The sequence below is a fragment of the Calonectris borealis genome, chromosome 23, assembly GCF_964195595.1.
Source record: "Calonectris borealis chromosome 23, bCalBor7.hap1.2, whole genome shotgun sequence".
NCBI classification, from domain to species: domain Eukaryota; kingdom Metazoa; phylum Chordata; class Aves; order Procellariiformes; family Procellariidae; genus Calonectris; species Calonectris borealis.
In genome coordinates, this window is record NC_134334.1 from 7692693 (window position 1) to 7720282 (window position 27590).

Below are 27590 nucleotides of genomic sequence, written 5' to 3' on the forward strand. Positions count from 1 at the left end.
GTGATCTATAGGGGCTGGGCTATATAGGAGCAGTGGGGGAGCTGGGGGCAATGGGGGGCACCGCACCTCGCGGCTCCCCTCCCGCCCGCCAGACGGCGCTGTTGCGCTCCCCCGCCCTCTCGCCAGCCCCGCTTGGGTGCGCGGTGGCGGCAGCTCGCGCATGCGCGCTGGCCCCCCCCTTGCGCCGGCGGCACGTCGGCGCGTGCGCCGCAGGCCCGGCAGCCGCGCGCCGAGGGGGCGGGGCCCCGCCGCCATCTTGCCCCGGGCACGGCCCCGCCGGTACCGGGGAGCGGGGGGGGGCGCTGAGGGGACCCGGGGGGTTGGGGGGGGGCATGGAGGGGCACTGAGGGGCGGCGGCACCCGGGGGGCTGCGGGGAGCTATGGGGCACGGGCGGCTGTGGGGCTGAGGGGGGCTGTGGGGCACAGGCGGCTGAGGGGTTGTGGGGGGGCTGTGGTTCATGGGGGGCAGGGGGGCTGTGTGGGGGCTGGGGGACACGGGGGGCTGGGGGGATGGAGAGGGGGTTGTGGGGCACGGGGGGCTGGGGGGGGCTGTGGGACAGGGGGGGCTGTGGGGCTGGGGGGGGGGCTGTGGGACCTGTAGGGGTTGTGGGGCCGGTGGGGGGAGGCTGTGGGGTGGGGTGTGGGGAGAGGGGGCGGCTGAGGGGGCTGGGGGACTTGTGGGGAGGAGCCTGTGGGGCTCGGGATGCCTGTGGGGGTGTGGGGGGCACCTATGGGACCCTAGGTTGGCTGGGGGGCGGGTTATGGGCCGTGGGGGGGCCGTGGGGCAGGGGTAGAGCTGCAGACCCAGGGGGGCTGTGGAGCTAGGGAGGCTGTCCGTGGGGCTCGGGGGAGTGGGGGGCCCTGGGGTGACCCCCCCGCCACTGCCCCAGCCATGGAGCCGAGCGGAGGGGGGCGGAAGGAGAGGCCGAAGCCCCGGGAGCCGGCGGCCCGCCTGGAGAAGGCCAAGCAGAAATCAGCCCAGCAGGAGCTGAAGCAGAGGCAGAGGGCGGAGGTGAGCGACCGGGGGGGGGGGGGGGACACACGACGGCAACGCTGGGGCCGAATCTCCCCCCCCCCATCACCTCTTTCTCCCCTGTCCCCGCGCAGATTTACGCCCTCAACCGAGTGATGACGGAGCTGGAGCAGCAGCAGTTCGACTCTTTCTGCAAGCAGATGCAGGCCTCCGGCGAGTGAGGCGGCGTGCGCGGCCCCCCCCAAATGACCCCAGACCCCCCCATCTGCTGTCCGTCCCCTTTTCTAACCCCTTTGTTATTTATTACCAAATAACTGCTTTTTTTTTTTTTTTTTTTAAATAAAATCTGTGGTGGTTCCACGTTTCTTCGGCTCCTGGTCCCTCAGCGGTGCCGGTGGCTCTGTCCCGGCCCCATGCCGGGTGGGAATGGCGTGGGGGAGGCCGGATTGGGGCCGGGTGCCAGAGCAGCTGTGGCCGCCGGTCGCCAGCTCCGGCCCTCCTCACGCCGAGCGAGACCTCGGTCCGCCGGTTCCCTGCCAAGGGGAACAGTCCTGCCCTCCCGGTGCCTGGATTCGGCCGCTCCCCGAGACCGCGGAGGGGGGATACGGCGGGGGCCGCGTCCAGCTCTCGCAGCTGCTCGCGCCGCGGGAGCCTCCCCGGGGACCCCGGAGTGTTTCTCTCTGCCGCTCGGCGCAAGGTTTGACCTTCGCTTCCTTCCTCCACCCACACGCCCTCCGCTTTCCAGCCGCCGCCGTCGTCCGGCATCCTCCGGCTTTCCAGAGAGTTCGGATCGCCGGCTTCAAATCCCGCTTTCCCCTTCCACCTCCCTCCCACGCCCCGGTGAGCGAACACCAAGAGGGAGGGAAAATAAAATACATCAGAGAGATTAATTCCCTACAGCGACGGGTAAAATAATAAATACCAAAACACTGCTGGTGAATGGGGTTTCAAAAACCCTCTGGAGATTTGATCGGCGGCTTCCTGCCCCCGGGGAGGGGGCTTCCTCATTACAGTCGGGATTTTGGGGGTGTAAACCTTCCCCTCATAATAAATTAACGATGTACAGCGGCAGCGATCCCTAAATTTCACATTCCCTGATGTGGGGAAGGGTTTGGGGGTCTCCGGAGTGGGGCTGTTGTTCTTGTAGTGGGCGACAGGGGTTCGCTCGTCCCCCCCACGAGGGACGGGGTGTGGGGAGGGTATTTTGGGACTCCCCCGAAGCGGAGCCTTTCCTACTGCTCAATTATTTCCCTTTTCTTTTCTAAACAGGCTCCCGTTGCGGCTCGGATTCGGCTGCCGCCGTTAGAAGAGCGAAGGGAGATCTCGGAGGAGGAGGCGGCACCCGAGAGCGAGGAGGAGGAAGAAGAAGAAGGCTTTACTAGGCGTTGGGCGAAGGCAGGGGTTAGGCTTTGCAGCTCCAGATGGCGAAGGGGAAGATGATGTAGGACATCGACCAGGCGAGGCAATAGACAGAAGCCACCGCTGCCGGTGAGAAGAGGACGGCCACCACCCCTGCGGATTAGGAAAAGCCTTTGGGATCTGCTCCTTCCTCCGCCGCCGCCATCCCGGTGGGTTTAATCACCCCTTCCTTGATTTTCTCCCTGTCCTTACCTCCGGCGTAAACCACTTTTTTCCAGAATTGGGACTCCAGCACCTTGTCGTGGGGGTAGAAACCCCGATCGACCATGAAGAGGATCATGACGATGGCGGTGACGCGCAGCAGGGTGACGTTACCCTCCGTCAGCAGGAAGGTGCCCGCCAGCAGCGAGGAGGCGTAGGGACAGGGCAGCCCCCGGTAGGTGAAGGGGATCCCTGCTGGGTGCCAAACGTTCAGCCAGGGGGGAGAAATCACCCCAAAAAAAAACCCCTGATGCCCCCTAAAATCCTCGGCTTACCACTGGAGAAGAAGCAGAGGCGAGCGAACACGGCCATCACGTAGGCGATGGCCAGCAGCCCGTCCAGGACGCCCTGCGGCTGCAGCAGCAGAGCCGTGGCCAGCCCGAAGGTGGTGAAGTCGGCAAAATCATCCAGTTTGGCACCTGCGGGCAGCGAGCGGGCAGCTGCCAGACAAGTTCGGGGGGAGAAGGGAGAACGCAGCGGTGGGTTCCTCGGGGTGGCGGGACGGACTCACCCAGCGCCGAGCAGGCGTCGAGCTGTCGGGCGACGGCTCCGTCGGCCAGATCGAGCAGAAACCCTACCAGCAACAGCCAGCACGAGTGGTGGTATTGCCTGGGGAGGACGGAGAGGGCAAAAACGGGGTGATCCCCCTTTTCCAACCCCCTCCATTTCACCCCGTTTTCCCTTTTTCCCCACCTATTGAGGCTGCAGAGGATGGAGGAGAGCCCGGCCACCAGATTGGCCACGGAGAGCCCGTTAGCGGCATTTTTCCGGATGAACTCCAGCGTCTGACCCCGGCCCGCTCGCTCGCTCAAGAACAGCTTCTTCGTGGACTGGAAAATACCTGCAACCCGCCGAGGCGGCCGGTGAAGGGCAGAACCGACGGCCGCTTTCCAACCGGGGAGTTATTTAAACCCCCCCCGAGGTAGCAGGTCGGTGCTGGGGAGCTCCAGCTCTGGGAAGGGGCTGGAGGAGATTTTTGGGGGGAGTGCTGCCAAGGGTGGGAGCCTTGCTGGCTGTTCCCCTCCTCAAACCGAAGCCCCCAAAAGCCTTTTTAGCAAGCGGCGGGATTTTTTTTTGTTGTTTTTTTTTTTTGCAAGCCCTGCCTGTTATCTACCCGCCGGAGGCGAAAATAAAACCAAATAAACCAAGAAAAGAACCGCAAAAATAAAAAAAAAAAAAAGAAGAAAAACATAAATCCAAACCCAAACTTAAACTAAAAGCCAACCCCGGTTTTAAGCTCTATTGATCTTATATACCTATAGGGCTAAGCTTTAGAGAAAGAGTTTAAGGGTCATGTCCTACTAGTGGGCTTTGCACCCTGCCTTTGCCGTGGTCCCAAAGCCAGGCAAGCTGGTGAGATCCTTCATCTGAAAGAAAACAGCACGTCAGAGCAAAACAAGAGCCACCCCCTCCCCTCGCCGCCCCCCTTTTACCCGCTCCCGGCTGAGCCCGGACCAACTCATCACCGTCCCGGCGCCGAAACGCTGCCGAAAACGGCTCCCGAGGTGTTAAAAAAAAAACAAAACAAAACAAAAAAAAACCCAACAAAAAAACACCTTGGTTGCAAGGAATGAAAATATATTCCTAGTTTTGGGATCGGTGGCTCTGCGTGCCGACGGCGGGACGGATGCGGCCACCACCGCCGGTGACCTTTGGACACCGCGCCCCGAGCCGCCGGTACGGGCTGAGCCGGGCGGCTGGGATTGGAAAATCCCCCCCGATCTGCCGGGACGGTCACTCCGCCGCCTTGGATTTTACCGGATCCGGTAGTTTTTGGGGGGTCTGAGCACATGCCTGGTGCCATCCCCCCCTTCTTTTCCTGGCTGGGGTTAATCCGGTGGGTTTTGAGGTCTCCAAAGATGAAAAAATGGCAATTTTGGGGCTCGCCGTCACCATCCCCACCCTCCCCAGCACCAGGCAGGATCAGGCCCCTGGGGAGAGTTACCACTGCTGCCGCTACACCGGATCTGGGTGCCAGCGAGCATCACAATACCCAGGCATCGCCGTGGCACCCAAACTTGCCCATTCTTGGCGTTTCTAGCCCCAAAAGCAAAGGGCCGGGGCAGGAGGGACTTTCTCAGCCCCACGCTGCTGCCGGTGCTTTTTATTACCGTTTCTGGGGAAAAAAAAGGCAGTTTGGGCTCTTCCCAGGTGACCCGGTGTGCGTTATGGGGGGCTTGTGCCCCTCAGGGGGGTCTCACCCCCCCCAGGGCTGAGAAGAAAAGGGGGTTCAGACAGAGGAGGTGCAGAATTAACCTATTTTTTTGGGTTGCTTTACTGTTTTTATGCTTTTCTGCCCCAATTCACAGGGCCGAGCGAGCGGCGCTCAGCCGATGACCCTTAATTTTCCACTCAATCTCCCAAAACGGCGATTTTTGAGGGGGGGGGGGGGGAGACGCCTCGCAAAGGGGTCGAGCGGCATCAGGGCGTCGAGCTGGCACTTACCGACCGGCGGTGACACCATCCACATGGCTGCGGCGGTGGTGGCGGTGGCAGTGACGCCCCGGCAAGGGGAAACTGAGGCAGGGGCGGCTCGGCGGGCGCTCGCCCGGCGCGGCGGCGACGCCGCGTTATATAAGGAAAGGCTTCGCCGGCTGAGTCACCCCGCCGGGGGTGGGTCCGGCCAGAGGACACGGGGGTTTTCGGAGGCGGCTGGCACCGCCGGCGAGGGAGGAGCTGCCCCGGGGGGGGCCAGGCGGCCGTGCCAGGCTCACAGCACCCATGCCAGCCTCAAAGGCCCTGTGCCAGGCTTGCAGCACCCGTGCCAGGCTCGCAGCACCGATGCCAGGCTCGCAGCGTGCGTGCCAGACTCATGGCACCCATGCCAGGCTCACAGCACCCCTACCAGGTTTGCAACGCCCATGCGAGGTGTGGACCACCTCTGCCAGCCTTGTAGCACCCGTGCCACGCTCTCAGCACCCATGCCACGCTCACAGCACCCATGCCAGTCTTGCACCACCCATACCAGGCTCGCAGCACACACGCCAGGCTTGTACCACCCATATCAGGCTGACAACACCCATGCCAGGATGGTAGCACCCATAACGGATTCATAGCATCCATACCACACTTCGCAGCACCCCTGCCGTGCTTTGTAGCACCCGTACAAGGCTTGCACGCCCCTGTGCCAGGCTCACAGCACCCATGCCAGACCCACACCACCCATACCAGGCTTATGCTACCCATACCAGTCTCACAGCACCCGTGCCATGCTCACAGCGCCCATCCTATGATCGTAGCACCCGTGCCATGCTCGTAGTGCCCATACCAGTCTTACAGCACCCATGCCATGCTCACAGTGCCCATACCATGCTCATAGCACCCATGCCATGCTCACAGTGCCCATACCATGCTCGTGGCACCCATATCGGTCTCACGGCACCCATACCAGTCTTACAGTACCCGTACCAGTCTCACAGCACCCATGCCATGCTCACAGTGCCCATACCATGCTCGTGGCACCCGTATCAGTCTCACGGCACCCATACCAGTCCTATAGTACCCATCCGATGCTCGTAGCACCCATACCAGTCTCGCAGCACCCATGCCATGCTCACAGCACCCATACTGTGCTTGTAGCACCCATGCCATGCCTATGGCACCCATACCAGTCTCGTAGCACCCATACCAGTGTTACAGCATCCATACCATGCTCAGAGCACCCATACCCGTCTCACAGCACCCATACCGTGCTCGTAGCACCCGTACCAGTCTCGCAGCACCCACGCCATGCCCACAGCACCCCGGTACCACCGTTCCCCCGCCCCCTCTGTGCCCACTGCCACGCTCGGGCACGCCGCCATCGCACCCGACCCTGTGCCGTATCACTGCCGATTCACGGCACCGGGGCGGGGGGTAACAGCCAGTGCCCCCCCCCTCCCAGTGCCGATAAGAAACCGCCGGCTCAGCCGGGTGCTGCCGGGTTAGGTTCCCCCTGTCACCCCACGGGGCCTCCGGCGGGCGGCACCCACTTGTGCAAGGGTGTCACGAGTTGGGGTGGCCTCAGCCCCCCCACCCCCCCCCCCCCAATCCCCGAGCAAAGGGCCCGCGATAGCGGCGGGGCCGCGGCGTGCCGGGGCGGCACTGGCGGACAACGGCGGCGATGCCGGGCCACCGCGGGTAGAGCAAAGGTCCCCCGGGACACGGTGACAAGGGGCCAATAAAACTTGTACAGCCCCGGCGCCCCACGGCAGGAATTTTCCACCCGGATCCCCAGTGGAATCGAGGGGTGCTTGTAGCACCCATCCCCATGGGGTGCCTGGGTGGGGTTGGGGGGGACCTGAGGTGCCCGGGCTGGGGGGGTCCCAGGGGTGCCGGCCGCAGCGGGGTCACCGGTGAAAGGGCTCTTTGTTCGCCGGTCACGCGCCGGTGGCGGCGGTTGCGAAGCGACGGCCGGGCTGGGAGGGCGGTGGGAGAGAGACACGGCCATGGCCGCCCGGCCCTGGGGCGCCTGGAGGGGGCCATCCCCGGGGCCTCGGGGCGCCTCGGGGGGGGGGCCCATCCCCCTGGTGACAGGACGTCACTGGGTGCCCATCACCGTGGCATCAGGGCACATGGTTGAGGCCATCCCTGTGTCCTCGAGACGCCTCAGGGGGCCCATCCCCGTGGCATCGGGGAGTCTGTCCCTTTGGCATCACGATGCCTCACGGTGCCCATCCCCATGGCTTCAGGGCGCCTCGGGGTGCTTGTACCCCTGGCACCTGGGTGTCTTTGGGTGCCCATCTCCATGGTATCTGGGCACCTGTGGGTGCCCATCCCTGTGGCATCATGGCTCCTCAGGGCAAACCGTCCCTGTGGCATCTGGGTGTCTCTGGATGCCCATCCCTGCGGTGTCTGGGCACCTCTGGGGGCCCATTACTGTGACACTGTGACGTCTCTGGGTGCCCATCCCCATGGTATCTGGGTGTCTCTGGGTGCCCATTACTGTAACACTGTGGTGTCTCTGGGTGCCCATCCCCACGGTGTCTGGGTGTCTCTGGGTGCCCGGCCCTGTGACACTGTGGTGTCTCTGGGTGCCCATCCCCGTGGTATCTGGGTGTCTCTGGGTGCCCATTACTGTAACACTGTGGTGTCTCTGGGTGCCCATCCCCGTGGTATCTGGGTGTCTCTGGGTGCCCATTACTGTAACACTGTGGTGTCTCTGGGTGCCCATCCCCGTGGTATCTGGGTGTCTCTGGGTGCTCCCCGTGCCCACTTTACCAGTGCCATCTGCCGGTAATGAGCCCGCCGCCCCGCCCCGCGTGCGAGCCCGTGCCCACGCCCCAGCACAGGGACACGCGTGGTGCCAGAGGTGTGGGTTTATTTGCCCGATGCCATGCCAGGACGTCGCCGCTGCCGCCGCCGCGCTCAGTTCTGGCTCATGGTCTGGAAGGGAGAAGCTGCTCAGGGGGGAGCGCGGCACCCCGGCACCCTGGCACCCTGGCACACCGGCATTATGGCATCCAGCACCCTGGTATACCAGTGCCCCGGCACCATGGCACTCCAGCACCCCAGCAGCCTGGCCCCTTGGCACCCCGGTACCCTGGCACCCCATCACACCAGCACGCCTGGAACACCAGCACCCTAGCACCGTGGTGCCCTGGCACCCCACCACCCCGGTACCTTGGTGCCCTGGCACCCCAGCACCCCAGAGCCTGGTACCCCGGCACCATGGCACCCCAGCACCCCAGCACCCCGGCACCCCAGAGCCTGGTACCCCGGCACCATGGCACCCAAGCACCCTGGCACCCCAGAGCCTGGTACCCCAGCACCATGGCACCCAAGCACCCTGGCACCCCAGCACCCCAGCAGCCTGGTACCCCAGCACCATGGCACCCAAGCACCCTGGCACCCCAGAGCCTGGTACCCCAGCACCATGGCACCCAAGCACCCCGGCACCCCAGCACCCCAGAGCCTGGTACCCCAGCACCATGGCACCCAAGCACCCCAGCACCCCAGCACCCCAGAGCCTGGTACCCCAGCACCATGGCACCCAAGCACCCTGGCACCCCAGCACCCCAGAGCCTGGTACCCCAGCACCATGGCACCCAAGCACCCTAGTGCCCTGGCACTCCAGCGCCCTGGCACCCCAGTGCCCCAGAGTCCTGGTACCCTGGCACCATGGCACCCCTGCACCCCAGTCCCCTGGCACCCCAGCACCCCGGCACCATGGCACCCTGGTACCCTAGTACTCCAGTACCTTAGCACCCTGGCACCCTGGCACCATGGCACCCAACCACCCGAGTGCCCTAGCACCCCAGCACCCCGTCACCATGGCACCCTGGTACCCTAGTACTCCAGTACCTTACCACCCTGGCACCCTGGCACCATGGCACCCAACCACCCGAGTGCCCTAGCACCCCAGCACTCCCCCACCCCGACATCATGGCATCCCATTTCACCAGCACCCAGCACCCCGTCCCCCCGTTGCCCCACCTCGGCGATCCAATCCTCGAAGGCGGAGACGCGGGTGAAGACCGTCGGCTTCTTGGGCGCGTTGCAGCCCAGCCCCGAGACGAAGCTGGCGATGCCGTGCACCTCCCAGTGCCCGTCGGCTGCCTGGCAGTTCAGGGGACCCCCCGAGTCGCCCTGGGGTACAGCACAAGGAAGGTGGGGGGGGTGTCCCGGCGTGTCTCCCTCCCCCCCCCGCCCCGGCCCGGCGCGGCGCTCACGTTGCAGCCGGCCTTCTCGGCGCCGCCGGCGCAGATCATGGTGTGGCGGATGGCGATGGTGCCCCACCAGTCGGGCTGGGTGCAGCGCTCGTAGGCCACCACGGGCAGCAGCGCCTGCTGCAGCCGCTCCGGCAGCGGCCCCCCCGCTGCCAGCCGGGCGTTAGTGGGGCCGGGGTGGGGGGGCCGCGCCCGGTGTCCATGGCAGGCCGGCCGTTCCACATCCATCCATCCGTCCAGCCCACATCCAGCCCTCCATCCTTCCCTCCATTCCTTCCTCCATCCTTCCTTCCATCCCTTCTCCAGCTCCCCATCCATCCCTCCAACCATCTCCCCATCCATCCTCCATCTCCCCATCCATCCCTCCATCCCTCCAACCATCCCTCCATCTCCCCACCCATCTCCACATCCATCCCTCCAACCATCTCCCCATCCATCCCTCCATCCAACCCGTCCCTCCCTCCAACCATCCCTCCAACCATCCCTCCATCTCCCCAATCATCTCCCCAACCATCTCCCCAACCCTCCCTCCAACCATCTCCCCATCCATCCCTCCAACCATCTCCCCATCCATCCCTCCATCCCTCCAACCATCTCCCCATCCATCCCTCCATCTCCCCAACCATCCCTCCAACCATCCCTCCAACCATCCCTCCATCTCCCCAACCATCTCCCCATCCATCCCTCCATCTCCCCAACCATCTCCCCATCCATCCCTCCATCCCTCCAACCATCTCCCCATCCATCCCTCCATCTCCCCAACCATCTCCCCATCCATTCCTCCATCCCTCCAACCATCTCCCCATCCATCCCTCCATCCCTCCAACCATCTCCCCATCCATCCCTCCATCTCCCCAACCATCTCCCCATCCATCCCTCCATCCCTCCAACCATCTCCCCATCCATCCCTCCACCCACCACCCACCCCCCCCACCCCAGGGTGCCCCCCGACGCACTGGCCAGCCGGCCCCAGCCGCTCAGGTAGCAGGGGTACCCGTCGGGCAGGACGGTGCCCGCGGGCGGCAGCCGCCCCACCTGCACCTGGGCGTTGAGCACCGCCGGGCGCTGCAGCTTCAGCAGGGCGATGTCATTGCTGCCGCGCAGGGACACGTGTCATGGGGGGGGGTCTGGGGGGGGGGGACAGTGTCCCCAACCCCCCCCCCCCCACCCAGGGACCCCGCTCACCCGCAGGCCACGCAGGAGCTTCGCCATTTGGGGTGGACGAAGATGTCGGTGGGGGCCACGGGGATGCGCTGCTCGGGGCCCTCGCTGGCACCCATGTCGTACTCGCCCAGCACCACCTCGTAGGTGAGCGTGGAGCTGCGCGGGGGACGGGGGCATCAGGGGACGCTGCGGCCCTCCTGCACCCCTCCCTGCACCCCGCACCCCTCCCCGCACCCCGCATCCCTCCCTACACCCCCTCCCTGCACCCTGCACCCCTCCCTGCACCCTGCATGCTGCACCCCTCCCAGCACCTTGCACCCCTCCCTGCACCCCCTCCCTGCACGCTGCACCCCCTCATGCACCCATCTTGCACCCAGCACCCCCTCCCTGCACCCTGCACACCCTGCATGCACCCTGCACCCCACCCTGCACCTCTCCCTGTACCTTGTACCCCCTCCCTGCACCCTGCACCCCCCATGCACCCATCTTGCACCCTGCACCCCCTCCATGCACCCATCCCTGCACCCTGCAGCCCCCCCGTGCACCCATCTTGCACAGTATATCACCCCTGCACCCATCCCTGCACCCAGCACCCCATCACTGCACCCTGCAACCCTTCCTGCACCCTGCAGGCCCCATGCATCCATACCGCACCCAGCACCCCCTCCATGCACCCTGCATCCCTCCTACACCCCCCATCCCCTCCATGCACCCATCCCTGCACCCTGCACAACCTCTATGCACCCTGCACCCCTCCTGCACCCTCCCTGCACCCTGCATCTCCCTGCACCCCCCTGCACTCCTCCTGCACCCTGCGTCCTCCTGCACCCTGCGTCCTCCTGCACCCTGCATCTCCTCTGTGCACCCATCCCTGCACCCTGCACAATCTCTATGCACCCAGTACCCCCCCACCCATCCCTGGACCCTGCACTTCCCCTGCATTCCCCTGCACTCCTGCACCCATCCCTGCACCCTGCAACTCCCCACCCATCTCTGCATCCCGCTGCACCCTGCATTCCCTCCTGCACCCATTCCTGCCACCCAGCACCCTCCTGCACCCTGCATCCCCTCCTACACCCATCCCTGCACTCCCCTGCACCCTCCTGCACCCTGCATCTCCTCCGTGGACCCATCCCTGCACCCCCCTGCACCCCTCTGCATCCATGCCTGCACCCTGCACCCTCCCCGCACCCTCCTGCACCCTGCATCTCCTCCATGCACCCATCCCTGCACCCCCCTGCTCCCCTCTGCATCCATGCCTGCGCCCTGCACCCTCCCTGCACCCCTCTGCACCCTGCATCCCCTCCTGCACCCATCCCTGCACCCCTCTGCACCCTGCATCCCCTCCTGCACCCATCCCTGCCCCCCCAGCACTCCCCTGCACCCTGCACCCGTCCTGCACCCATCCCTGCACCTTGCACCCCCCATTGCACCTTGCACTCCCTGTGGCACCCTGTCCGTCCCCCCCCAGCACCCCACCACCCCAGCACCCGCCGCGGCTCCCGGGGGTCCCTCACGAGATGCAGTGTGCGGCCGTCATCGCCCAGTCGGGCGCGATGAGGGTGCCCCCGCAGGTGTGACGGAAGGTGCCATCCCGCTCGTACTGCAGTGAGATCTGCGGGGACACCGGTGGGTGCCACAGCACCCATGGGTGCCACCCCACCACCACCACCCTATCCCCCTGCCCGCTCACCTGCCAGGGCCAGCTGTAGGGTGCAGCATCCTCCCCGTTGACCACCCGCGACTCCGGCAGCACCGCAGCCCGGCTGCCTGTGGGACGGGGCACCCATCACCCACCGAGCATCCATCACCCCACCCAAGGTTGGGGACATGGGTGGGGGGCTTGGGGACACGGGTGGGGGCTCGGGGACACCTTACCACCGGCCACCAGCAGCAGGAGGAGGCTCAGCATCGTGGTCCCGGCTCAGTCAGGGCGCACCGAGGCGGCCGCCGGCCTTAAATCCCCCCCGGTATCAGGGGCACCCAAGGGCACCCCTGGGAACGGGCACCCGGCACCCACCTGGGTCCTGGGGGGGGGGGCACCGGGAGGGGGGTTAACCATTAACCTTGGCCTTGGGGGGACGTGGCACCCGGCAGCCAGCCAGCTGCACCCGGTGGAGACCCTATAGACCCCTGTGTCGTATAGACCCCATACCCCCCTGCGCCTGGTGCCCCCATAGTCTCTATAACCCCCTCTGTGCCCCCTACAGCCCTCATACCCCCCCTGCCAATGGTGACCCCCATAGACCCTATAACCCCTGTGCCCCTATAGACACCATACCCTCCCCTGCACCTCGTGCCCCCCATAGTCTCTATAACCCCCTCTGTGTCCCCTATTGCCCCCATACCCCCCCTGCCAATGGTGACCCCCATAGACCCTATAACCCCTGTGCCCCTATAGACACCATACCCTCCCCTGCACCTCGTGCCCCCCATAGTCTCTATAACCCCCTCTGTGTCCCCTATAGCCCCCATACTGCCCCCGCCAATGGTGACCCCCATAGACCCTATAACCCCTGTGCCCCTATAGACACCATACTCCCCCTGCCAATGGTGACCCCCATAGACCCTATAACCCCTGTGCCCCTATAGACACCATACTCCCCCTGCCAATGGTGACCCCCATAGACCCTATAACCCCTGTGCCCCTATAGACACCATACCCTCCCCTGCCCCTCGTGCCCCCCATAGTCTCTATAACCCCCTCTGTGTCCCCTATTGCCCCCATACCCCCCCTGCCAATGGTGACCCCCATAGACCCTATAACCCCTGTGCCCCTATAGACACCATACCCACCCCACGCCTGGTGCCCCCCATAGTCTCTATAACCCCCTCTGTGTCCCCTATAGCCCCCATACCCCCCCCGCCAATGGTGACCCCCATAGACCCTATAACCCCTGTGCCCCTATAGACACCATACCCACCCCACGCCTGGTGCCCCCCATAGTCTCTATAACCCCCTCTGTGTCCCCTATAGCCCCCATACCCCCCCCGCCAATGGTGACCCCCATAGACCCTATAACCCCTGTGCCCCTATAGACACCATACCCTCCCCTGCGCCTGGTGCCCCCCATAGTCTCTGTAACCCCCTCTGTGTCCCCTATAGCCCCCATACCCCCCCCGCCAATGGTGACCTCCATAGTCCCTATAACTCCTGTGCCCCTATAGACCCCATACCCCCCTGCGCCTGGTGCCCCCATAGTCTCTATAACCCCCTCTGTGTCCCCTACAGCCCTCATACCCCCTCTGCCAATGGTGACCCCCATAGACCCTATAACCCCTGTGCCCCTATAGACACCATACTCCCCCTGCCAATGGTGACCCCCATAGACCCTATAACCCCTGTGCCCCTATAGACACCATACCCTCCCCTGCCCCTCGTGCCCCCCATAGTCTCTATAACCCCCTCTGTGTCCCCTATTGCCCCCATACCCCCCCTGCCAATGGTGACCCCCATAGACCCTATAACCCCTGTGCCCCTATAGACCCCTTACCCCCCCCGCCAATGGTGACCCCCATAGTCTTTATAACCCCCTCTGTGTCCCCAATAGCCCCCATACCCCCCCTGCCAATGGTGACCTCCATAGTCCCTATAACTCCTGTGCCCCTATAGACCCCATACCCCCCTGCGCCTGGTGCCCCCCATAGTCTCTGTAACCCCCTCTGTGCCCCTTATAGCCCCCATAACACCCATGCTCCTGGTACCTGATAGCCCCCCCTTAAAACACCTGTGTCCCCCATAGCAGCTGTGGCCCCCATAGCCCCTATAAACCTGTGTCCCCTATAGCCCCTATATCTGCCATGCTCCTTGTGTCCTCCATAGCCCCCATACTGCCCCATGCCCCCGGTACCCCCATAGCCCCTATAACCCGCCCCATGCCCCCATAGCCCCCATACTGCCCCATGTCCCTGGTACCCCCATAGCCCCTATAGCCTCTTCTGTCCCCCATAGCCCCCATACTGTCCCATGCCCCTGGTGCCCCCCATAGCCCCTATAACCCCCTGTGCCCCTATAGCCCCCATACTGCCCCATGCCCCTGGTACCTTCATAGCCCCTATAGCCTCTTGTGTCCCCTATAGCCCCCATACTGTCCCATGCCCCTGGTACCCCCATAGTCCCTATAGCCTCTTGTATCCCCTATAGCCCCCATACTGTCCCATGCCCCCGGTACCCCCCATAGCCCCCACACTGCTGCATGCCCCTGGTACCCTCATAGCCCCTGTAGCCTCTTGTGTCCCCTATAGCCCCCATACCGCCCCATGCCCCTGGTGCCCCCTACAGCCCCTATAACCCCCTGTCCCCCATAGCCCCCATACTGCCCCATGCCCCTGGTACCCCCATAGCCCCTATAGCCTCTTCTGTCCCCCATAGCCCCCATACTGTCCCATGCCCCTGGTGCCCCCCATAGCCCCTATAGCCTCTTGTGTCCCCTATAGCCCCCATACTGTCCCATGCCCCTGGTACCCCCATAGCCCCTATAGCCTCTTGTATCCCCTATAGCCCCCATACTGTCCCATGCCCCCGGTACCCCCCATAGCCCCTATAACCCCCTGTGCCCCTATAGCCCCCATACTGCCCCATGCCCCTGGTACCCCTTGTAGCCCCCACACTGCCGCATGCCCCTGGTACCCTCATAGCCCCTGTAGCCTCTTGTGTCCCCTATAGCCCCCATACCGCCCCATGCCCCTGGTGCTCCCTACAGCCCCTATAACCCCCTGTCCCCCATAGCCTCCATACTGCCCCATGCCCCTGGTACCCCCATAGCCCCTATAGCCTCTTGTGTCCCCCATAGCCCCCATACTGTCCCATGCCCCTGGTGCCCCCCATAGCCCCTATAACCCCCTGTCCCCCATAGCCCCCATACTGCCCCATGCCCCTGGTACCCCCTGTAGCCCCCACACTGCCACACGTGCCCAGGGGTTATGGGGGGTACCAGGTGCATGGGGTTCCACGGGTGCACCGTGTGTCCCGTGGGCGCCCTTGTGTCACCCCCGTGATCTCTGTGGGCACCTCCCACAGCCGCGACCCTGCGGACATTTGTGTCCCCGGGTATGTGGCACAGATGGTGTCCCCACGCCCCCCCGTGTCCCCGTGGGCGTTCACAGAGGTTCTCCCCATGCACCCCCTGGTGGTCCCCACGCCCCCCGTGTCCCCGTGGGCGTTCACAGAGGTTCTCCCCATGCACCCCCTGGTGGTCCCCACGCCCTCCGTGTCCCTGTGGGCGTTCACAGAGGTGCTCCCCCTGTCCTCCACTGTGTCCCCACGCACCCCTGTGTCCCCATGCCAGTTCACAGAGCTGCCGCACAGGGTCCCCACGCACCCTCGTGTCCCCGTGGAAGTTCACAGAGCTGCCCCACGGTGTCCCCACGCCCCTGCGTGTCCCCCTGCAGGTTCACAGAGCTGCCCCCAAGTGTCCCCACGCACCCCTTTGTCCCCGTGGAAGTTCACAGAGGTGCCCCCCGGTGTCCCCACGCACCCTCGTGTCCCCCTGCAAGTTCACAGAGGTGCTCCCCAGTGTCCCCACGCACCCTCGTGTCCAGGTGCAATTTCCCAGAGGTACCCCTCGGTGTCCCCACGCACCCTCGTGTCCCCCTGCAACTTCGCAGAGGTGCCCCCCGGTGTCCCCACGCACCCTCGTGTCCCCCTGCAAGTTCACAGAGCTGCCGCACAGAGTCCCCACGCACCCTCGTGTCCCCGTGCAACTTCACAGAGCTGCCGCACAGGGTCCCCACGCACCCTCGTGTTCCCCTGCAAGTTCACAGAGCTGCCCCCCGGTGTCCCCACGCACCCTCGTGTCCCTCTGCAAGTTCACAGAGCTGCGGCACAGGGTCCCCACGCCCCCCGTATCCCCGTGGAAGTTCACAGAGCTGCCGCACAGGGTCCCCACGCACCCTCGTGTCCCCGTGCAACTTCACAAAGCTGCCGCACAGGGTCCCCACGCACCCTCGTGTTCCCCTGCAAGTTCACAGAGCTGCCCCCCGGTGTCCCCACGTATCCTCGTGTCCCTCTGCAAGTTCACAGAGCTGCGGCACAGGGTCCCCACGCCCCCCGTATCCCCGTGGAAGTTCACAGAGCTGCCGCACAGGGTCCCCACGCATCCTCGTGTCCCCGTGCAAGTTCCCAGAGGTGCCCCTCGGTGTCCCCACGCACCCTCGTGTCCCCCCGCAATTTCCCAGAGGTGCCCCCCGGTGTCCCCACGCCTCCCCGTGTCCCCCTGCAAGTTCACAGGGCTGCCCCACGGTGTCCCCACGCCCCCCCGTGACCCCGTGCAAGTTCACAGAGCTGCCGCACAGGGTCCCCACGCCCCCCCCCGTGTCCCCGTGGAAGTTCCCAGAGGTGCCCCCCGGTGTCCCCACGCCCCCCCCCCGTCTCCCCTTGCAAGTTCCCAGAGTTGCCCCCCCCCCCGCGTCCCCCCCCGCGCTCGTGCCCTCCCCCCCCACCCCCCCACCCGTGGGCGCGCTCCCGGGTGGCCCCGCCCCGCGCGGGTCGGGGAGGGGCGGGGCGGGCCCCGGGGCGGGCGGCGGCGCGGAGCGGAGCGGGCCGGGAGCGGAGCGGCGGGGCCGGAGCGGGGCGATGGGGCCGCGGGGAGCGGCGGCGCTGGGCGCCCTCCTGCTGCTCGGAGCCCTCCTCGGAGTGAGTGTCCCCCCCCCCCCCCGGCCCCTCGGGAATTGGGGTCCCCCGCGGGTGGGGTGGGGGGGATCCTGAAAGGAGTTGGGGTCCCCTAAGAGGAGTTGGGGTCCCGTGAAGGAGTTGGGGTCCCCCCACAGAGTTGGAGTCGCCTAAAGGAGTTGAAGGGGTTGTGATGACCCCGAAGGGAATTGGGGTCCTCCGGGAGGGGGTCCCGAAAGGAGTTGGGGGTCCTCTAAGAGCAGCTGGCGTCCCCTAAGAGGGGTTGGGGTCCCCTGAAGGAGTTGGGGTCCCCCGGCAGAGTTGGGGTCCTCTAAAGGAGTTGAAGGGGTTGTGATAGCTCCGAAGGGAATTGGGGTCCTCCGGGGGGGATGCCGAAAGGGGTTGGGGTCGCCTAAGAGGGGTTAGGGTCCCCTGAAGGAGTTGGGGTCCCCTAAGAGGGCTTGGGATCCCCTTAAGGAGTTGGGGTCCCCCCACAGAGTTGGGGTTCCCTAAAGGAGTTGAAGGGGTTGTGATGGCCCCGAAGGGAATTGGGGTCCCCCGGGTGGGGTCCCGAAAGGGGTTGGGGTCCCCTTAGAGGCGTTGGCGTCCCCTAAGAGGGGTTGGGGTCCCCCCGCAGAGTTGGGGTCCCTTAAAGGAATTGAGGGGGTTGTGATGTCCCCGAAGAGAATTGGGGTCCCCTCCGGAGCTAGAGGGGTCCCCAGCACCCTGCTCCAGTCCCCAAGGGAATTGGGGTCCCCTAGGGCACCAAGGAGATGCTGGGTCTGCATCCGTACAGGGGGGATGTGGGGTCCCCATCACCCTGCTCTGGCCCCTTAGGGAATTGGGGTCCCCCCCCTGTACCGGGGGGATGCAGGGACCCCAGCATCCTGCCCTGCCCCGTCAGGGAATTGGGGTCCCCCCCAGGCACCAAGGAGATGTGGGGTCCCCCATGCCCTGTCCCATCCGGGAACTGGGGTCCCCCATGAAGCTGGGGCACAGGGGGTCCCCATGTCGTGTCCCCTCAGGGATTTGGGGTCCCCCAGGGATCAGGGGCGCGTGGGGGTCCCCTTGCCCCATCCCCTCAGAGAATTGGGGTCCCCCAGGCCCTGGGGTGGAGGGGGGGGGTCCCTATCATCCCCCAAAGCCACCCATGGGCTCCTGACCCTGGGGGTCGAGCTGGGCCCCCCCGGGACCCCACTGCCCCCCTCGCCCTGGGTGGGGGCCACGTCTTGCTTTTGGGGTGCTGCCCGCCCCCCCCGCACCCCTATTCCCCTCCCCCACCCCGGCTAAATTTAAAGGGTGATGGGTGGCGCCGGCCACCCTAAAAATAACGCTCCCAAAATACCCCCCCCCGGGGGGGGAGGGGGCTGCGTCTGGGGGTGCCCCTGGGGGGGGGGTGTCACCCAGGAGGGGTGCAATGAGGGGTGGGGAGGTGACACCTCTGGGTGCCCCCCCCCCAGGGGCGGTTTGCGCCATGGGGCTGGGCACCCCCTATTTGAGGGGGGGGTGTCCCCAAGCAGGGTAGGGGGGGGCTGGTGGTGATGTGGGGGGGGCCCCCCCTGTGTCGGGGTGGGGGTGGGGGGCAGGGGGGTGGGTGGGGGCTGGGCCGGTGCCCAGGGCTGAGAACAGAGGGGGCCTTGTTACTCGGGGCCATGCTGGCAGGGCTGCCCCCCCCCTCCTCCGTGGGGCTCCCACGCACGTCCCGGGGGGGGGGTGGTGTTGGTGGGGACGGGGGGGGTGTCCCACTTTGCACCCCAACCCCATTCCGCTATGGGACAGGGGGGATTTGGGGACACCCCAATATCCCCCCCCTCCCCGGGATGCTGAGGAATGTGCCCCCCCCCTAAAAAAAATGAAGGGGGGGTCCACCCACTCCACGAGGGGAGTGGTGTCCGGCGTGGGGAGGGGGGGTGATGGGGGTGCCCCCCCCCCCACCCGAGGGCTGCGAAGGGTTAATGGGGGGGGGGGGGGGAGGGCGCAGCAGGAATGTGCGATAAGATCGCCAGGCCTGGGGGGAAGGGGTGGAGAGAAGGGGGGGGGGGGCCCACGCACACGCGTGTGCACGCACACGCACCCACCCGGGGCGCTCCCAGCACCCTCCCGCTTCCATTCGCGCTCTTGCACGCTTGTGCACGCTCGTGTGGCTCATTCCCCACGCCTCGGGGGGGGGGGGGGGGGGGGGCTCGTGTCCCCCCCCCCCCCCCCGTGGGGACACTTGGGGGGACACTTGGGGACAATTGGGGGGATCCCCTCCCCCCGGGATCCCCCAGGGTCCCCAGCGCACGTGGCCCCGCGCGCTCCCGGTGCGCTTCGGCTCTTTCCCATGGCCAAAGATGGCCCGGCCGAGGAGGAGGAGGAGGAGGAGGAGGAGGAGGAGGAGGAGGAGGAAGAGCAGGAGCCCGGCCCGGCCGCCTGGGTCTCCTCGGTGCCCCCGGGGCGTTCCCGGCCCCCCCCCCCCCCCCCAATCCAGCTTTTTTGGGATAAATTAGGCAATGCCAGCAGGGAGGAATGCAGCGGGGGGGGGGAACCCCCCCCCGGGAGTGACCGTGACCTCGCAGCTGCACCCCCAAATCACCGGGGACGGGGGGGGGGGTTTAGGCAGCTGCCTGGACACCCCCCCGCCCCCCCCCCCTCCAGGGACCAGCATCCCGCCAGCTGCACCGGCACCCCCCCCTCCCCAAAACCCAGGGGGTCCCAACCCCCCCCCAAAGGCGGGGGTGGCTCAGCACCCCGGGGAGGAGGAAGGTTTTTGGGGGGCAGGGGTGGGGTGGGGGGGGAAACACCTTTTAACCTCGACCTTGGGGGAACAATAAAGCTGGGGGGGGGGCTGCTATTAATAACCCCCCCCGGTTATTATTCCTGCCATGCGTCACCTCCTCTTCCTCACCCGGATGAAGTAAAGGGGGGGGAACATCCAGATTTAGGGGGGCACATCCAGATTTTGCCGGGGAACCTCCAGATTTTGAGGGGTACATCAGATTTGGAGGGGGGGCACATCCAGATTTTGGGGGGGGGGGGGAGTTGAGGATCCCCCGCAATTTGGGGCTCAAGGTTCATCGGGCGAAGCCGTACATGGGACAGGGTGGTGCTTCCTCACCCTCCTCTTCCTCGCCCCCCCCCCCCTTTTCCCCAGGGTGCGGGGCAGGATTTGGGCCGGCGAGTGGAAAATGTGAGCGGCGGCGGCGGCGTCCGGCCGGGCGCGGTGCCCCGGCGGCGGCGGGGGGAACCCAGGCGTCCGGGTGCGGGGCCGCGGCGCGGGGAGGCTTCCGGTAACAGGAGAGGGGTGATTGTCCCCTCCCCGGTCACCGCCGGTGACGGGACAGGCAGCTGCCCTTCCGTCTGCCCGGGATGGGGCCCGCTGCCTGCTGGCGCTGAGCACCCACCCGCTCGGTGCGTGTGTGGGGAGCCGGGGCAGAGCACCCACACGCTCAGTGCATGTGTGGGGAGTAGCAGCAGAGAACCCACATGCTCAGTGCATGTGTGGGGAGCCATGGCAGAGCACCCACACGCTCAGTGCATGTGTGGGGGGCGGTGGCAGAGCACCCACACGCTCAGTGCATGTATGGGGCACTAGCAGGGCACCCACATGCTCGGTGCATGTGTGGGGAGCAGCAGCAGAGCACCCACATGCTCGGTGCATGTGTGGGGGGCAGCGGCAGAGCACCCACACGCTCGGTGCATGTGTGGGGAGCAGCAGCAGAGCACCCACATGCTCGGTGCATGTGTGGGGGGGGCACTAGCAGAGCACCCACACACTCAGTGCACGTATGGGGGGGACAATGGCAGAGCACCCACGCACTCAGTGCACTCACAGGCTCCTCCCTGCCTCAGTTTCCCCCTCTGCACCCCCCACCCCCACCCCACCTCCCCTTCCCAAGCAGCCGGGGCTGGGCTGGCACCCATGGGGTGCCCACACCCAGACCCAGACTCCCTTGGGGTGCCAGGTCCCCTCCTCCTTGTCCCCCTTCTGTGTCCCCCCCCCCCACCCAGCACCCGCTTAATCCCCCTGGCGCTTGTTTGCACAGCAAAGTGCTGCCCCGACGGATTCCTCGCCCGGGCGGGCGCCGGGGGGGTGGGGGGCACCCGCCGCTGGCACCGCAGTGGGTGCTGGGGGCACCCGCCCGTGCGCTGGGTGCGAATGCAGGTGCGCAGGACGGCGCCGGTGCACACGCGTGTGCAGCAACGCGGGCACACGCCCGGCAATGCGAAGGCACACGCGCAGCACGGCGCGCGCGCTGGCGGGCAGGCGTGGCGGGGCGACTGCGTGTGCGCGGTCACGTGTCGGCGTTGCACACGCGTGTGGGGGTGTAAATGCGTGTGCGCGGTCACGTGTCGGCGTGCACACGCGCCTGCGTGTCGGCGTGCAAAGGCACGTGCAAGCTGGGGTGCACGCACGCGTGTGTGCTGGCGCGCACACGTGGTGGTGCGAACGCGTGTGCGCAGTCACGTGTTGGCGTGCACACGCCTCCCCGTGTTGGTGCACGCGTGTTGTGGTGCAAATGCATGTGCACAGCTGCATGTTGGTGGGCACGTGCATCTCCGTGTCGGCGCATGCCTGTGGCGGTGCAAATGCATGTGCACAACCAGGTTCATGTGCACGCGTGTCTGTGTGTTGGGGCACACGTGTAGCGGTGCAAATGCGTGTGCATAGCCCCACGCCACCGTGCACGCGCGTCCCCGTGTTGGTGCACACATGCAGCGGTGCAAACGCATGTGCGCAGCCAGGTGCTGCTGTGCACACGTGTCCCTGTGTCAGTGCACACGTGTAGTCCTGCAAACACGCGTGCACAGCCGCATGCTGCTGCGCACACGTGCAATGGTGCAAACGTCTGTGCACAGCCCCACGCCGCTCTGCACACGCATCCTCATGTCAGTGCACACATGTAACGGTGCAAACACACGTGCATGGCCCCATGCTGCTGTGCACACGCATCCCCGTGTTGCTGCATGCATGGAACGGTGTGAATGCATGTGCACAGCCACGTGTCGGAGTGCACATGTGTCCCCATGCCAGTGCACACATATAGCGGTGCGAACGCGTGTGCGCAGCCACGTGTCGGCGTGCACACGTGTCCCCGTGTCGGTGCATGCATGTAGCGGTGCAAATGTGTGTGCGCAGCCACATGTCAGTGTGCACATGTGTCCCCATGCCGGTGCACGCATATAGCAGTGCGAACGCGTGTGCGCAGCCACGTGTCGCCGTGCACATGTGTCCCCGTGCTGGTGCACGCATGTAGCGGTGCAAACGCGTGTGCGCAGCCACGTGTCGCCGTGCACATGTGTCCCCGTGTCGGCGCACGCATGTAGTGGTGCAAACGCGTGTGCGCAGCCACGTGTCGCCGTGCACACGTGTCCCCGTGCTGGTGCACGCATATAGCGGTGCAAACGCGTGTGCGCAGCCACGTGTCGGCGTGCACACGTGTCCCCGTGCCGGTGCACGCATGTAGTGGTGCACACGCGTGTGCCCGCTGCCGTGGCGGTGCCGTGGCGGCGCAGGAATGCGGTGGGTGGGCGATGAGGTCATCCCCCCCCCCCCCCCCGCGCCGCGCCGGCCGTGACTCCACCGCGCAGCTATGCAGCCCTGGCCCTGCCAGCACCCACCAGTGTCCGTCCCCCCTCCCCCCCGCCGCGGGTGCTGGTGACGTGGCCTGGCACCCAGCGGGGGGGTGATGGGTGTCCCCCAGGTCACCCGCGGCACCCGGGGCTTGGCCGAGACCTCCTTCCCCGAGGACACGGTGGCCGACCACGTCGGGGGGACGCGGGGACGCCGGTACTACGCGCAGCTCTCCGATGACGAGGACCTGGTGGCATCTGGTGGTAAGGTGGCACCGGGAGGGTGGGTGTCACCATAGGTGGGTGCCACCCTGGATGCCACCCGCGCTGTCCCTGTTGCAGATGGCACTGGGACCTGGTGGCATCTGGTGGTAAGGTGGCACCGGGAGGGTGGGTGTCACCAGGGGTGGGTGTCACCATGAGTGGGTGTCAGCATGGGTGGATGCCACCATGTGTGCCACTTGTGTTGTCCCCATCACAGATGGCACTGGGACCTGGTGGCATCTGGTGGTAAGGTGGCACTGTGTGGGTGGGTGTCACCAGGGGTGGGTGTCACCATGGGTGGATGCCACCATGTGTGCCACTCGTGTTGTCCCCATCACAGATGGCACTGGGACCTGGTGGCATCTGGTGGTAAGGTGGCACCGGGAGGGTGGGTGTCACTATGAGTGGGTGTCACCATGGGTGGATGCCACCATGTGTGCCACTCGTGTTGTCCCCATCACAGATGGCACTGGGACCTGGTGGCATCTGGTGGTAAGGTGGCACCGGGAGGGTGGGTGTCACCAGGGGTGGGTGTCAGCATGGGTGGATGCCACCATGTGTGCCACTCGTGTTGTCCCCATCACAGATGGCACTGGGACCTGGTGGCATCTGGTGGTAAGGTGGCACCGGGTGGGTGAGAGCCACATGGGTGGGTGTCACGATGGGTGGGTGCCACCCTGGATGCCACCTGTGCTGTCCCTGTGGCAAATGGCACTGGGACCTGGTGGCATCTGGTGGTAAGGTGGCACTGGGTGAGTGGGTGCCAGCAGGGGTGAGTGTCACTGTGGGTGGGTGTCACCATGAGTGGGTGTCACCATGGGTGGATGCCACCATGTGTGCCACTCGTGTTGTCCCCATCACAGATGGCACTGGGACCTGGTGGCATCTGGTGGTAAGGTGGCACCGGGTGGGTGAGAGCCACCATGGGTGGGTGTCACCATGGGTGGGTGCCATCTTGGATGCCACCCGCGCTGTCCCTGTTGCAGATGGCACTGGGACCTGGTGGCATCTGGTGGTAAGGTGGCACTGTGTGGGTGGGTGTCACCATGAGTGGGTGCCATCATGGGTGGGTGCCACCCTAGCTGCCACCTGTGCTGTCCCTGTTGCAGATGGCACTGGGACCTGGTGGCATCTGGTGGTAAGGTGGCACCGGATGGGTGAGAGCCACCATGGGTGGGTGTCACCATGAGTGGGTGCCACCATGGGTGGGTGCCACCCTAGCTGTCACATGCACTCTCCCTGTTGCAGATGGCACGGGGACCTGGTGGCATCTGCTGGTAAGGTGGCATGGGGTGGGTGGGTGCCACCAGGGGTGGGTGTCACTGTGGGTGGGTGTCACCCTGAGTGGGTGCCACCATGGGTGGGTGCCACCCTGGATGCCACCTGTGCTGTCCCTGTTGCAGATGGCACTGGGACCTGGTGGCATCTGATGGTAAGGTGGCACCGGGTGGGTGAGAGCCACCATGGGTGGGTGTCACCATGAGTGGGTGCCACCCTGGTTAGGTGCCACCCTGGGTAGGTGTCACCCTGCGTGGGTGCCACCCTGAGTGCCACCCACGCTCTCCCCTTGCAGATGGCAGCGGGGAGGACGGCAGCGGCGTCACCTGGCCGCTGGCGAGTGCTACCCACGTACCCGGCGTCGGGCTGGCACCCACCGGTAAGGGGACGCCGTGGGGTGGCACCTGGCCCCTGGCTGTCACCCGTCTGTCCCCGCTCTCAAGCTCTGTCTCCTCTCCATCCTCCTCTTCCTCTTCTTCCTCCTCTTCCTCCTCTTCCTCCTCGGCGGGCAGCGCCCGGCCCCCCCCCGCGCCGGCGGCATGGTGGTGGCCGAGCCCGAGGACGACCCCCTCTGAGTAAGTGACACATTTTGGGGGACACCCCCACCACCACCTTTGCTGCCCCCCCACTTTTTTCCCCCATGTATATTGGGCACCCCCAAATATTGGGGGGGTGCAGCTGGATGGGGGGGTCACAGTGGGGGGGGGTCACGGGGGGGGGGGTGTCACAGTGTGGGGGGGGTCACAGCTGGATGGGGGTCACAGCTGGATGGGGGGGGTCACAGGGGGGTATTTTTTAGGGTGCAGGTGCCACCCCTCCCCATTTTTGACCCCCCCTCCCCATTTTTCACCCCCCCCCCCCAGTTTATTTCCGGGCGCTGGTGAACTTCACCCGCAGCATCGACTACAGCCGGCGGCTGGAGGACCCCGAATCCGAGGAATTTCGGAGGTTTCCGAGGCCGTGGTGGATACGGTGAGGGGGGGGTTATGGGGGGGGTGCTGGGGGGTGGGGGGCACCCAAGGGAACCCCCTGACCCCCCCATTTTCTGACACCACCCCCCCCCCAGTTGGAGTCAGAGTATTACAAGGTGCCCGGGGAGCAGGTGGTCAGCGTGGTCTTCATCAAGTGAGTGGGGGGGTTTGGGGGGCTCGGGGGGTTTTGGGGGCCGGGGGGGGGTGTTGGGGGGGCAGCTGGGGGATGGGAGGTTTGGGGGTGCAGGGGAATTGGGGGGATGGGGAGGATTGAGGGAAATGGGGAGGTTTGGGGGGGATGGGGAGGTTTGGGGGGGCATTGGGGAGTTTTGGGGGGTTGGAGGGTCTCGGGGGGTTTTGGGGGGCGGGGGGGGTTGGGGGGCAGCTGGGGGATGGGGAGGTTTGGGGGTGCAGGGGGAATTGGGTGTGCAGGGGGAATTGGGGGGATGGGAGGATTGAGGGGGTTGGGGAGGTTTGGGGGTGCAGGGGAGGTAATGGAGAGGTTTGGGGGGGGCTGTGGGGGGTTTAGGGGTGATGGGAGGGTTTGGAGGTGCAGGGGAGGTTTGGGGGTGCCAAGAAGGTTTGAGGGTGATGGAGAGGTTTGGGGGGGCTGTGGGGGGTTTAGGGGTGATGGGGAGGGTTTGGGGGCGATGGGGAGGTTTGGGGGTGCAGGTGAGGTTTGGGGGTGCAGGGGACATTGGGGGTGCAGGGAGGTTTGGGGGGGCTGTGGGGGGTTTAGGGGTGATGGGGAGGTTTGGGATGCAGAGAAGGTTTGGGGGTGCAGGGGAGATTTGGAGGCTATGGGGAGATTTTGGGGGTGCAGGGAGGTTTGGGGGCGATGGCGAGGTTTTGGGGGTGCAGAGACAATTTGGGGGTGCAGGGGCAGTTTGGGGGTGCTGGAGAGGGTTGGGGTGCAGCGAAGATTTAGGGGCGACGGGGGAGATTTTGGGGGCGCGGCGGCGGTTTTGGGGGCGCGGGGGAGATTTGAAGGGGTGGCAGGAGGGAGATTTCGGGGGGCTGACCCCCCCTAACCCCCTCCCCGCCCCCCCAGGGAGCTGGAAGGCGACGTCTTCGTGGAGCTGGACGTGGGCTCGGAGGGGAACGGGACGAGGCGCAGCTGGGGGGGGTCCTGCGGGACCTCCTGGCCGCCGGCTCCATCGCCTCCTACCTCACCTCCCCCCACGGCTTCCAGTTCCGGCGCCTGGGGACTGGTGAGCACTGGGAGGGGGGATTTAGGGGGGCTCGGGGGGGGGGGGTTTGGGGGGCTCTGGCCTCGGAGGACCCCGTGTTAACCCGTAGCGCATCACAGCGTTTGGTCGCAGCGGTGCGTCTTGACACCCCCCCGAATTTCTGGTGGGTGGATATTGGGGGGGGGGGGTCACCCTGATTGTGTCGTGTGTGTTGGTTCCCCCCCCGCCCCCCCCCCAAATCAGTGACCCCCCACCCACGTGCCTGCACCCCCCTGGAGTTCACCTGCGGCAGCGGCGAATGCGTCGCCGGGGAATATCGCTGCGACCGCCGGCCCGACTGCCGCGACGCCTCCGACGAGGACGGCTGCGGTGAGACCCCCCCCCGCACCCCCATTTCCCCTGTAACCCCCCCAACCCCCTGCACCCCTATTTCCCCCCCATAACCCCCATAAACCCCCCTGCACCCCCATTTCCCCCCCATAACCCCCATAAACCCCCCCTGCACCCCCATTTCCCCCCATAACCCCCATAAACCCCCCTGCACCCCCATTTCCCTCATAACCCCCCCCCAACCCCCTGCACCCCCATTTCCCCCCCATAACTCCCCATAACCCCCCTGCACCCCCATTCCCCCCATAACCCCCATAAACCCCCCCTGCCCCCCCATTTCCCTCCATAACCCCCCATAACCCCCCTGCACCCCCATTTCCCCCCCATAACCCCCATAAACCCCCTCTGCACCCCATTTCCCCCCCATAACCCTCCCGCACCCCCATTTCCCCCCATAACCCCCCAACCCCCTGCACCCCCATTTCCCCCCCACAACCCCCATAAACCCCCCCGCACCCCCATTTTCCCCCCATAACCCTCACAACCCCCCCCTGCACCCCCATTTCCCCCATAACCCCATAACCCCCCCTGCACCCCCATTTCCCCCCCATAACCCCCCAACCTCCCCCCGCACCCCCATTTCCCCCCATAACCCCCCCAACCCCCTGCACCCCATTTCCCCCCATAACCCCCATAAACCCCCCCTGCACCCCCATTTCCCCCCCATAACCCCCCAACCTCCCCCCGCACCCCCATTTCCCCCATAACCCCCCCAACACCCTGCACCCCCATTTCCCCCCCACAACCCCCATAAACCCCCCCTGCACCCCCATTTCCCCCCCGTAACCCTCCCGCACCCCCATTCCCCCCCACAACCCCCATAAACCCCCCCCGCACCCCCATTTTCCCCCCATAACCCTCACAACCCCCCCTGCACCCCCATTTCCCCCCATAACCCCCATAAACCCCCCCTGCACCCCCATTTCCCCC

General features: G+C 65.9%; 5 protein-coding genes and 1 long non-coding RNA gene across 6 annotated transcripts in view; 3 read left to right on the top strand and 3 right to left on the bottom strand.

The window, feature by feature from the left end:
• The window catches only part of SLC2A1 (solute carrier family 2 member 1), a 159163-nt gene that overhangs the window by 91908 nt on the left and 39665 nt on the right, over nt 1-27590 (bottom strand). The gene's annotated exons all lie outside the window — the stretch shown is intronic.
• Nucleotides 193-1337, top strand: SVBP (small vasohibin binding protein). Its single transcript, XM_075172055.1, has 3 exons — nt 193-279; nt 891-1012; nt 1108-1337. The coding sequence occupies exons 2-3, from the start codon at nt 893-895 to the stop codon at nt 1192-1194; spliced, it is 207 nt and encodes a 68-aa protein (XP_075028156.1). The 5' UTR covers nt 193-279; nt 891-892; the 3' UTR covers nt 1195-1337.
• On the top strand, nt 1718-4118 carry LOC142092246 (uncharacterized). Its single transcript, XR_012676968.1, has 3 exons — nt 1718-1813; nt 2243-2768; nt 3295-4118. It is a non-coding gene; the product is annotated as an uncharacterized LOC142092246 (long non-coding RNA).
• On the bottom strand, nt 1842-5063 carry TMEM269 (transmembrane protein 269). Its single transcript, XM_075172059.1, has 7 exons — nt 5039-5063; nt 3916-3960; nt 3287-3434; nt 3105-3202; nt 2869-3012; nt 2585-2785; nt 1842-2485 (listed from the first exon to the last, which is right to left on the bottom strand). Exons 1-7 carry the CDS (start codon nt 5061-5063, stop codon nt 2376-2378), a joined length of 771 nt encoding a protein of 256 aa, XP_075028160.1. The 3' UTR covers nt 1842-2375.
• On the bottom strand, nt 7877-12331 carry CELA3B (chymotrypsin like elastase 3B). Its single transcript, XM_075172056.1, has 8 exons — nt 12283-12331; nt 12098-12174; nt 11922-12019; nt 10426-10560; nt 10197-10333; nt 9244-9389; nt 9008-9160; nt 7877-7957 (listed from the first exon to the last, which is right to left on the bottom strand). Exons 1-8 carry the CDS (start codon nt 12314-12316, stop codon nt 7940-7942), a joined length of 798 nt encoding a protein of 265 aa, XP_075028157.1. The 5' UTR covers nt 12317-12331; the 3' UTR covers nt 7877-7939.
• HSPG2 (heparan sulfate proteoglycan 2) overlaps nt 16928-27590 on the top strand; it is a 58972-nt gene continuing 48309 nt past the window's right edge. Inside the window, 9 exon segments of the mRNA XM_075171916.1 lie at nt 16928-17038; nt 22699-22831; nt 24405-24488; nt 24973-25050; nt 25053-25081; nt 25176-25234; nt 26132-26181; nt 26184-26291; nt 26514-26639. Coding sequence (XP_075028017.1) covers nt 16979-17038; nt 22699-22831; nt 24405-24488; nt 24973-25050; nt 25053-25081; nt 25176-25234; nt 26132-26181; nt 26184-26291; nt 26514-26639 — 727 coding nt within the window. The 5' untranslated portion in view covers nt 16928-16978.

What these genes read in the sequence shown, in the direction of transcription:
- SVBP (XM_075172055.1), top strand. Translation starts at nt 893, where the DNA reads ATGGAGCCGAGCGGAGGGGGGCGGAAGGAGAGGCCGAAGCCCCGGGAG. An exon ending in AGCAGAGGCAGAGGGCGGAG is followed by an intron (nt 1,013 to 1,107) that starts GTGAGCGACCGG and finishes GTCCCCGCGCAG; the next exon opens with ATTTACGCCCTCAACCGAGT.
- TMEM269 (XM_075172059.1), bottom strand. Translation starts at nt 5,063, where the DNA reads ATGTGGATGGTGTCACCGCCGGTCG. An exon ending in ATCCTCTGCAGCCTCAATAG is followed by an intron (nt 3,203 to 3,286) that starts GTGGGGAAAAAG and finishes CGTCCTCCCCAG; the next exon opens with GCAATACCACCACTCGTGCT. An exon ending in AAAAGTGGTTTACGCCGGAG is followed by an intron (nt 2,486 to 2,584) that starts GTAAGGACAGGG and finishes CCTAATCCGCAG; the next exon opens with GGGTGGTGGCCGTCCTCTTC.
- CELA3B (XM_075172056.1), bottom strand. Translation starts at nt 12,316, where the DNA reads ATGCTGAGCCTCCTCCTGCTGCTGGTGGCCGGTG. An exon ending in CGGCTGGGGCCGGCTGGCCA is followed by an intron (nt 9,390 to 10,196) that starts GTGCGTCGGGGG and finishes CCCGGCTGGCAG; the next exon opens with CGGGGGGGCCGCTGCCGGAG. An exon ending in CCGAGAAGGCCGGCTGCAAC is followed by an intron (nt 9,161 to 9,243) that starts GTGAGCGCCGCG and finishes GCTGTACCCCAG; the next exon opens with GGCGACTCGGGGGGTCCCCT.